The sequence below is a fragment of the Micropterus dolomieu genome, linkage group LG07, assembly GCF_021292245.1.
Source record: "Micropterus dolomieu isolate WLL.071019.BEF.003 ecotype Adirondacks linkage group LG07, ASM2129224v1, whole genome shotgun sequence".
NCBI lineage: Eukaryota > Metazoa > Chordata > Actinopteri > Centrarchiformes > Centrarchidae > Micropterus > Micropterus dolomieu.
In genome coordinates, this window is record NC_060156.1 from 14,972,939 (window position 1) to 14,984,082 (window position 11,144).

Sequence of the window (11,144 nt, forward strand, 5' to 3'; positions counted from 1 at the left end):
TCTATCTGCTATATGTCTCCTGTGTCTCCATCATTGGTTGTAGGCTGAACACCACAGGAATGAATGCACTTACTGTTATACAATTGAGAGGTCTTTGTCCTGCTAAAGGGATGTTTTAATCTTGAGGAAATGTATGTGTTTAAATTTTTGTGGGTGAGACAAAGGACAATTTTCCTTCCTCGGCTAGATGATTAAGTTTATTCTATTGTATTCTTGCAGAAACGCACAGGTAAAGCAACTGAAATGTGACATATTTAAGAGGAGGGCTACTATAGGGAGGATGCAATCACCATTAGTTAACACTTTCATGTCCCTTTCAGTAAACTTATTTATAACATTTAGAAATACTTGCTCTGTCAAGCACACTTGTTTTGTCAGTTTATGTGAAGATATTATGGCAGGTACATCTCACTACAAATTCAACTTAGTCAGCTTGAAGATTAAGTGTCTGAGTTCCTGGGCACATACTAGCAAAGGTAGGCCAACTCTCAGAAGTATTCATCAGTGTACCTGGCCAAAGAGACCCACAGCATATGTGCTCTGCCATCTGCTGTGTCCCATAGTTCCCTCCTGACAAACTTTTTTATGGATTCAAACTTGAAGCCGCACTTAGTCCTAATGAGATCAACATTCATAATGTCAGTGCAAGTTCTTCTTCCTTAAAACTTTATTTCATCACCATGAACTGCAAAGTCAATTGAATTTTTAGAGCCTTTTTAAAGATATAGTCCTACACAATTCCTTCATAATTTAGGTCAATTTGTAGTCCACAAAAACTTCGTCTATCAATACATTAGCCAAAAAAACTTTTAGTCGGTTAGTCATGGCTTGTCTCCTTACACAACAACACACCCTCACTTTCCAGAATATTGAAAGAAAAGTAAAGTATCTGCCCATTTCTTCCTAACAAACCCTATTGTTGCCATCATGCATTTTATCTCCCATCATGTTAGCCAAGCTCTGAGGATCTTTCTATTCACTGCTTAATTTGTGCACCAAGTGATACAGACATGAAAATTAATTACCCTTACAAGTGATTTATATAATTCAATGCATTTTTGTCATCAAATCATCTTGATAATATTCACCTTTTTTAGGAAAGAGAGTCAGTTGTTTGAAGAAAAGGTTTATTGTAGCCACAGCAAATGATTGAATCCACAGCATGGAGGCAAATACAAAGCAGCACACACTTTTAAACACTATCGCAGAGAGGAAGCAAATTAATGCTGCTGGCCAACAGTGGTGTCTCGAGACATATGCATCGACAGACTAACTTTGAGAGCGTGAACAAATGCGTGACCTAATTAATTAGTCTAACTGCAAGAAAGTATGTGAGTGGATATATTGTATGAATAAATTAATATGCAAGTTATTTTCTGGCTTCATGAGCATCACATCTTGAAATGATACACTGTGAGGATCTCATTATAATCTGACCTGAAATAGACCAAGATCCCTCACTCGTTTCACCTCCTTGTTGAAAATAAATCAAGAGGTTAGCCAGAGGTTGCTGTAAATCACTGTTCTATCCAAGCATATGTATCCAAGGCAATTATTGTACATTGTTTGAATGTACTAGACATTCACCATTCACCCCTCACTCTATAGCATCCTGAATCATGCCCTCTGACTGATGGCTAATCAGACTTTGACAAGAAAACTACATGTAGAAACAAGATCATATCCTCGGGAACTACAGTAAATGAGGATGAGGCAATTCAATGCATATGAACACTAGCATGGATCTGTAAGTCCATGTTTTCCACACAGTCTTTACTTTTTACTTTTAATAAAGTCTCTAGAGGGTTTTGTGTACAGAATAGCCAAGTTCCTCGCTCAAATTAGAACTCACATCAATCAAAATCGAATGACATTATTCCTATCACATTTTGGGTCATGTCAGAAGTCATAATGAAAAGCATGCTCGTGTTTTAAATAACTGGGGGATGCTGATACTGAGGAGTATATGTCCTTGGGTGAATGAGGACAGGTTCAAGAGGAAATGAATTCTCACTGACATAAAACAGTCTACAATAAAAGCAGCATAGTACAATGGTATGATGGTATTCTTCATCCTCAGGAGAGTCAGCGTGAAGGGAAAAAGGACAAGAATAAAGATGTTGGAGAACAGTTTCATACTCGTAGCAAATGTGTTAGTATTTCTTTTTTGAATATGTCAAGATGTTCCACTGCAACATGCCATGTGCAAGGCTGTCTGCATGATAAAACAGCCAAGTGTTCACTCAACAGTATGGTGTTTCATATTGAAATATTTTTAAATGTACAATAAAAAAATCTCTTTGAGGAGAGAAATATAAATGCATAACTGCCCCCCGTCACTGCAGAAGACACATTTTAAGGAGGCTTTGAAGAAATTGTTGTAGAGAAATAGGTTTTCTAGACAATATATTTTCCTTTCAAGCTGATCACTCCCAAAAGTGGGCTTCGCTGTGACATTTCAAAACAAAACTGTCTGTGAATGCCTGCTCCTTCGGGTTTAAAGACGGAAATCTTGGGTATAGTACAGAGGAGACCGGAGACACCCATACAAGTTAAAAGTGACTGAATTCCACCAGATCTAAACACAGTTTTAGATGAATCATTTATTCCATCTACCCCAAATGAATGGGTAATTACTTTGATATTTAATTGTTTATTCAGCCAAACATTTTATGCCTCCAGCTTTTCACAGGATTTGCTCCTTTCCTTACAGTCATATATGATAGAAAAAACTATTTTGGACTGTTGGTCAGATGAATATGTGAGCTTTCGCTCTGGGAAAGTGTGAAATGCATTTTTTTCTGACATTTTATAGATAAAACAATTAATTGAGGAAAATGATCAGCAGATTCATTGATTATTTGTATATTGGTCAAACATTAAAGCTAGGGTATTCAAAGTTGCTGAAACTAGCAAGAGACAGATAGATTTTGAGAGTATCTGACTGAAAAACTTCTCACCCCACACATTTTCATGAGCAGTGAGCGCACTGGCAGAGTGCACGCAGGTGGGCAGGTAGGTAGGCCATTCGGTCAGAAGGAAATGGTTGGCCGTGCTTATTACAGTCCTGATATTGATATTGGATATCAGCCTCTCTCTCAAGTAGATTGTCCCCCTTGTCACCAATACCTATTCTATCTATTCAATTCAATTCTGCGCGTACTACGCAGTGCGTCAGCAGGTAGAAGAAGAAGAAGATACTTTCACATAGCGAAATTCATTCTCTGCATTTAACCCATCCCTCAAGGGAGCAGTGGGCAGCTGCTGTGCAGCACCTGGGAACCAACTCCAGATCTTTACCAGTGTCTGGTCAATAGCACTGACTGGAGAACATGTTTTTGATGGTGGGGGAAACCAGAGCACCCAGAGGTAACCCACTCAGACACGGGGAGAACATGCAAACTCCACACAGAAAGGCAGGTTTGAACCCACAAACTTCTTGCTGTGAGGCCACAGTGCTATCCACTGGATCACCGTGCCGCCCACAGATCCATTTTACTAGGACAGCTAACAAAACATTTTGTTGTACAAAGTTAGGAAGCAATATTTAAGTCAAGCCTGATGTTGCCTTACACATTAAATAATGACAGTGAGGAATACAGCTTATACATTTCACACTAGTATTGGATTGATACTCAGCATTGGCCGATACCCAAAGCCCAGGTCAGATTGTGCATCACGAACAGAAATAGAATTCAAAAAAGATTGTATTGTGTCCCTACCAATGTTCAGACCAAACATACACCCTTGCCTGAGAAGATAAATATATAAGCAAAAAGTGCATTATGTTTGACCTTGGGGGTAATAGCAGTGGAATATTCATGTGCTATACAGTACCCTTCTGCGAGGTGTACTAATATCATTACAGCTATGATTAATGTATGGATTTCCTAACACCATGTGCAGCACATTTAGGAATGACAAGCACCGCATAATCAGCATACATAGCACTATGTCTGGCTTTGATATTTATTTAGGAGCATGTAATAAAAAAAGCCTAGTGGAGGCATGAGAAGGCCGGTGTGGATATTTGATCCACATGGGCAGCACGACCAGAAGCCCCTGAGAATGAGACAAGAGCAGGCAAGCCTCTCTCTCCTGCGTCAAGTTGCTAAGTGGAGCATGGCAGAGGACTGCACTACAGGTAGCAGCTGGTGGCTGTTTGGAGACCTGGAGGGCTTTGAGACCTGCAGTGATCATTACCTTTCACTCAGCATTTACAGCTTAGTTTACAGACACTGGCCATTAACAGCCCTGATACCTTGTTACAGTGCAAGTGACTGCTTAACCGAGAGGGAGAGGACATAACACAGAGCTCCCCACGGCGGCTTGCTGAAACACACCACACTGAACATCCTCTCCAGTTGCACATCATGTCTAGTCAGACGTTGTCAACAAGACAGGAGTGGCAGACGTGTGGCTAAAGATAGATCCAACGACAGCTACCAGGCATTTGAGGAGGCTTTGTTTCACGATGGCTTGGTTTTGACAGTCAGATGAGGTGTCGGAAAAAGTACCAGCTATACATCACAGCCACAAGCCAAAATTTTATCCTCATGTCAGTGAAGAAATGCACATTGATCCTGAGGATTGTTTTCAGAAAGTCAGTGATGATCCGTGGATGGCTTGAAAAGAAACAGTGAAATGTTGTCAACTACTGCAAAATGTGTAAATAATTCTAAATAAATAAATAAAATCAGACAAGGTAGTCAGATCTCAAGTGAGAGATATGTGCCAAAAATGTCTGAACAGTTAAGCCATCCACCCAGTTAAGCCAGTCATCTGATAATACGCATACAGAGCATTGCTCTGGTGGCGTTTTATGATTTGGGATTTGCGGGCAAGAAAGAATATGAAACTGAATATTACAATTTATCCAAGGTAACACCTCTCAACTACCTTCCACTTCAATTTGAGGAAATGAACAAGTCCATTCTGAGCTCGGTAGCATGTGAAAAGAACAATGTCCACTGCTTCAGCTGAAGCAGGAGGAGCTTGACTGACTTTGTACCCCATAGATTTAAAACACTTGCTGGCAAGACAACCTTTTTATACATTTTTTATACTGATGTATAGAATAAGCTACCCAAAGTCATTAAGGAAATTGATAAGTGAGCAGGTTAAAAACCACTGTAGTCAAAAGAGGTGTAGGGACAGGTTAGATTAAATTATTATCTCATTAACTACTGAGATGTGTTGTGGCAGGATCCACCCATTTGCAGTATTTATTGCCTAATATAATTTTCCCTTTATTGTGTTATATAAGTGTCTTTTGTATTTAGTGTACTAAAATGTATGAACTGTCAAAGTTGTCATTTGCAGGCGACTATCATTGCCCCCCTTTCATCAATTCAAATTTCAATTCAATTTAATTTCTATAGTGCCAATTTATAACAGAGGTTATCTTATCTAGACTGTAGTCTTTGTAATTTTGTAACGTTATATTACAGATTTACATATTAGGATGTAATTTCAAGGATCACCATGGAAATACACATACTAGACTTCTTTTTATTGTGAAATTAAATCAATCAATCAATAAATTTGGTTAAAAGAGACTATAAGAAGATGTAACCTAACAGAAGGAGTAATTTTTGTAACAAACCAGGCATGTAGCATGCAGAATGTGTAGTCTATATTAGAGCCTGACATTTTGTCGGGAATCCTGTGGGTTCACGGGATTCCTGCGGGATGAGAGTCAATTTCAAAAAGTCAGCGGGCAGAACAGGAATCATAGATCACTTTTTATATGTAAATATGCAGTTCTAATATGAATGAATGCTGTTTTCTGATTTTTTCATTGGGAACAGGGCATGATGGGGTTCATTCTATAGGGATTGGGACAGGACAGGATTTCTTTTTTACTCTGTCATGGGACTGGGACAGGACAGGTGTATTTTTGACGGAGCGGGATGGGACATGAGTGAAAATCCACTACTGTTTCACCATCTATTGTATACTGGTCAAAGATATTTTTTGTTTGCTTTTTTTTTAAAGCACGAAAGGAAAAAAATAGGATCAGTGACTAGTGGAAATGTGTTTATGCCAGCTTCTTAAATGAAGAATTAAAAAGCTCTTTCTCAGTGGCTCCAGGTTATAATTTAATTGGACAGCTGTTGACGGGAACTAATGGATCAAAACAACATCTATTCAGTCTCTTGTTGACAGCAGGAGCACTCATTCTTTCACATTTCAAATGATTCTTAAACCATTAAACAGCTATTGCCATGCAGTCTCAGGAGAACCACTTCAATCCATTTCCTTGTTTTCCACAGTCGATTTATTTCAAATGAGTTTGTCAAACATTAATTCTTCATGGATGTGTTCACAGCATCATTCCTTCAGTAACCTATATGACAACGGCTGCTGATCGGCAGTATAAACAAGGCAACGCATGTCATGCTTAAAGTACTTGGTCAAGCTTCAATAACCCAGCATCTCGTTCATGCATTTTTGTTTTTGTTTCCATTCTTAAATTTTCAGGACTGATACTAAAAAAACACAAATTTGTTACTATATTAAAACTAATGAGATTCCACTGAAAATATTTTAAATATCATATGCACTATAAATTAGCAAAACAAAGAGTATTGTTAATAACTTAAAATGTGTAGACTGTATTAACATTCCAGCATCCCAGGGTATGAGCAACAGGAAGTTGGACAACTGACAGTGACAGACATGAATATAATATAATACTGTGAACATTGCCAGAATTAAAGCCAACATTTAACAACCAACAAAAGTCGAGTAAAATCCAGCCTCAATGTGACACATCTCTGACATAAGGTCAACAAAACTGCACATTAGCTTCACAGTGATATGGTTTAGAGCCCCTGATAACTTGGTTTCAGATTTTACAGTAACATTAAATATTCATGAATACATACTGTAAGTTAAAGTTAAGTAATCAGAAATTCCCAGTTATCAATTATTTATATTCATGACTGCATACTGTACGTTAAAGTTAAGGAAGCAAACAATCCCAATTATTTAGAATTTAACACTCAAATAATGTGTTAATATTAATATGCTTCATAAGGACCTTCTGGGTGTGGTTTGATCAGATTTATATATACACACATTATAATTTGTCCTTCATGGACTCTATCAAACATTCCTATCCTCATGCTTTTTGATTTGCTTTGAGTGTTCTGTTGTTCTGCTGAAACCCTAAAAAACTTGCGAGACACAATGCTTCCTACATCTCTCAGTGAGGGAACACCTGCAGAGAGAGCCCATCATGAGGCCATTTTGGCATTCATGAGCATGATTGATGACGCTGAGATGGAGGCAGTGTTTGAGAAATCCCCTCTGCCGCGGGAAAATTATGATTGTTTGGATTCTTCTCCCCTGAGAGCACCCCCCTCTGCTTCTCAGTAGGACGCATTCACAATGCATTACGTATGCAATGTGAATGCGGAATGCAGCCTTAAATACTGGTGCCACCGTGTCCAAACTCAAACACTAACTGCCAATCCCAAATGTCCAATTATCTGCAATTTCATCACAAATAGTTTGATGTTTTGCAAAGTGAAATGTGAAAGCATAAACACACCATAAACTCAGCAAGAGCTCTCAGGACTTTACTCCCAGATCTATCTCCACATGTGTGACTGACAGGAAGGTCACAATAATCTGACAATACATCACAGCAATACTGCCGTATGCTGTGGGGGGCTAACAATGTCACCTGGCCGTTCTCTTTGCAGGCACTCCCATTTAGCCCTTTTTAATCCTCTCCATCTCATTACATGACAGTAGAGAACCTGTGCACATTACACGCTTCAGCAGAGATCATTTGCCTCGTTGTGCAGGCGGCCAAGTATCACATAAAATATCAGCACCGTTATTTCTGTCCCATCTCCATCTCCTGGCTGGGAGTAAACAGAGCTGGACGTCAAATGATAGCACAGAGTATGACATGCAAAGAAGTTCCATTGAATCCAGCAGTCTGCTGTATGACTCACTTTCCATTTCTTGCCATGTTGCTCAGATGTTGGGTAACTCACTGAGAGGAAACTAAGACAGCAGGGGAAAAACTGAGTGCAGGACTAATCCTTAACCAGAGCAATGAAGAAGTGAATCCAAGAGGCTGAAGTTTTATGAATTTGTTAACAGTTGAATTAAATAGACAATGCTCTGGGTGTTTTTAAAAGTGTGAACACTCAAAAACTTTTAGACCAATCCACAAGTTTGTGCTCCCGTGTTTTAAAATGCCTTCACCAAATAGCTGTTGACTACCTTCAGCCTGGCCTGGTTAGCAGGCAGAAGCGTTGCCTAAGTCTTGTAGAATTACTGTACAAACTGAGCTTTTAGGCTTTGGATCATAACAACAATTCTGTCAATAAAACTGACTCCACTGCTGTCATTCCACCTGACCTGGTTTCTTCACTTTGACCAGACACAACAGCAAAAATATGTGATTCTAGGCTTTTCATTATTAGCTCCATGGAAAAAAAAAAATACTGTAGCAGTGGCTGGGCATTCCAACAAGTGGAGGTGAGCAGAATACTCCTGCAATAACACACTGCCCTTATTTCGCCATTATACTTGTAATGGTTGTAATGGGGGCTTCATATTGAATGTCAACAACTAATTTGAATAAGAATAAAATCTGAACAAGGCAAATAGCTCTTAATGAAAACAAAACTTATTCATTAACATGTGTTTAAGAATTTAACAGTATAGTCTAATGGGATTAACTTTAAACTGATAATGTAAAAAAAGGTTGACTAACTTGATAAGAGAAATCTAGTATTTTATGTCTAATTTGATGTCTAACATGGTCTCTAATGGCATCATACATCAAAAGTGCTGTCACTACAATTTGATGTTCGCAGTGACAGAGATTTCAAGAAATCGAAAGGCCAAGAGCAGTAATTTAAATGTACAGTATGTAGAGGCAGTGAAAGCATTATTTGCAGAGGTGGACAAGAAACATGAAGGTTGACGTTTTCATATCATCAGTGAGATAATTGAGTGCGATGGCAGCTGTAAAGCTGACAGAAACAATAAGCTATACAGAACGCTTTAAGAGCCACTCTACACAGAGTCCCACAAAGACCAACTAAAAACTATTGGAATCTCTTACTACAAAGTAATGTCATCATTGAATATCCTCCCCGTCTGCCAAATGGGCACTATGAACTTGGAAATAAATAATATTAAAGGCTACACAAATGTGTGTGTGCAGTGTTCATGTTGTGTAATAATCAGTAAAATATACAAATCCCAAAAACATCTGTTTGTCCTTCATAGATTAACTACACAGTAATTATACATATGTGAATTTTGACCAGAGAAACCGCATACTTCAATGATAATTTAAATGTATCCAAAAAGTTAACTACTAACCAACACAACTACTCTATTTTCAGTGGACTCAATGGAAACAGTACACCAAAGTCAAGATGACATTTAAACTCAGCTAAAAATTATATTAATCTCCAAAGTTTAAACTGTAAAGAAGTATTTCTGCTTTAGATCGGCTACTTGAAACAATTTTCAGTGGGTACTTTTTTGGGGGGAACAGAAGATGTTAAGCCTATCACTGTGTGAATTTGCTGAGGTGTTGATAACGCGATGTCTCACCAGCTGACATGGAAGGTTATGACTCATTCAAAGACCAGATCAAAAGATGTTTATTCGGGGTGACATCATTTGGAGATGAGAGACTGAATTTTTCCCTCATTTGGGAGATTAGTTGTGATGTCAGGGACACGGATCCAAAGGATTTAATCAGTTAGTTATTCAACTCGTCTCTGAACAGGTGTGCCTGTTATCAAATATGCAGCCTTTTACTTGTGCCAGATTTCCTGCTTTATGGCGAGAGTCATTGGCCCTGAAGTATAACAATGGCGACCTGGAAAGACAACTCATCTGGGGTAATCATATATATATATATATATATATACACACACATACACACACACACACATATATACACACACACACATCACACTATCCGATGCAAGTGACAAATCAATTTCATTTAATAAAAATTCTGTACTACTTACATGATAGCAGTAAAACATTGGTTTTTTGATGTTCTGGAATGTATTATTTATATCCACTTACAGCATATATTTGCATTTAAAAACTGATAGGCTTTAGTATCACAGGAACCCAAATGCAAACAGGCCAAAAGGTAGGCTATTTGAAATAACTGCTGAAAAGGATAATGGCTTGACATGTAGAATTAGTGACTCATGGTTATGGACTGCTACTGAAGCACTGCAAGAGTCAGCAGCTCTACTACACCTTATCACTTAATTTTCTCAGGACAGGAGTTAATCTGTAGACTTTACTTTTCATTATCTCTGCTTGGTTAGCGCAGTGGGAGACCTATGCTGGATAGCCTACACGCAGACAGATCTGACCACAGCTGCATGGGCGGTCTTTATTATCACATTCAGTAGCCTATGGATGCTGGCTGATCTGGATGTTATCGCAGCATGAAATCAGTAAACCAGCTCACATAAACCGACGGGTGCGTGTTCAGGCGTTTTAAATGAGGGGGTTTCCTGTTTAAAGCAGGCATGTCACTTAACTGACTTCTGCTGTGGGATGCAGGAGGCTGCTCATCCAGTCAGATCAATTAGGACTATTTTGGTAGTTTAGCTGGCTATCCTCTGTGTGCGGGATAAAACTTTGCGCCAGTTACACTTGCAGCAACTTGGTGAGTGACAGGTGGTTGAGGTGCTGTTTGACCGATTAGTCTGATGCAGTCACAGGATACCCCTGCAGCACAACCCGCGTTAAAACGCCGACAGTAAAAGGAGTGACTTTGCATCAATGCGATGGGGATATTTAAAACTTTTCCATCAAGAGCTTAACATTAAATATAGGCCGTGTTTATTCCCGAGGCTATTTATAATGTTCTGTTTGGCAAGTCGTGACCCTAATTGACGAGTCTCAATCAGCCCAACCTTACCTGGGATCTCCTGAAGAGGAACGTGTGCGAAGCTGAAGCCTTTCCCGACACATGCCTCCCTCACCTCGCTGCAATTCCGTGTCTTAAAATCTGCTCTTGCTGCAACAGACAGCACAGAAAAAGTGCAAATGATAGTCTCTAGTGTAAGCATTGTTCACTTCTGTAAAGATCCTTGCGGTATCCCGCTTGCTGGTAAAAAAAAAAAAAA

The 11,144-nt window shown here is 38.9% G+C and overlaps 1 protein-coding gene across 2 annotated transcripts in view; it reads right to left on the reverse strand.

Moving 5' to 3' along the window:
* gpc6b (glypican 6b) overlaps positions 1 to 11,144 on the reverse strand; it is a 99,906-nt gene that overhangs the window by 86,506 nt on the left and 2,256 nt on the right. Inside the window, exon 1 of one of the 2 annotated variants that reach the window (XM_046054629.1) lies at positions 10,937 to 11,138. The exons of the other annotated variant lie outside the window; for it this stretch is intronic. Within the exon in view, the coding sequence (XP_045910585.1) occupies positions 10,937 to 11,087 (151 nt within the window). The 5' untranslated portion in view covers positions 11,088 to 11,138. Of the gene's footprint in view, positions 1 to 10,936; positions 11,139 to 11,144 lie in introns of those variants that run through there. 2 annotated transcript variants of the gene reach the window in all.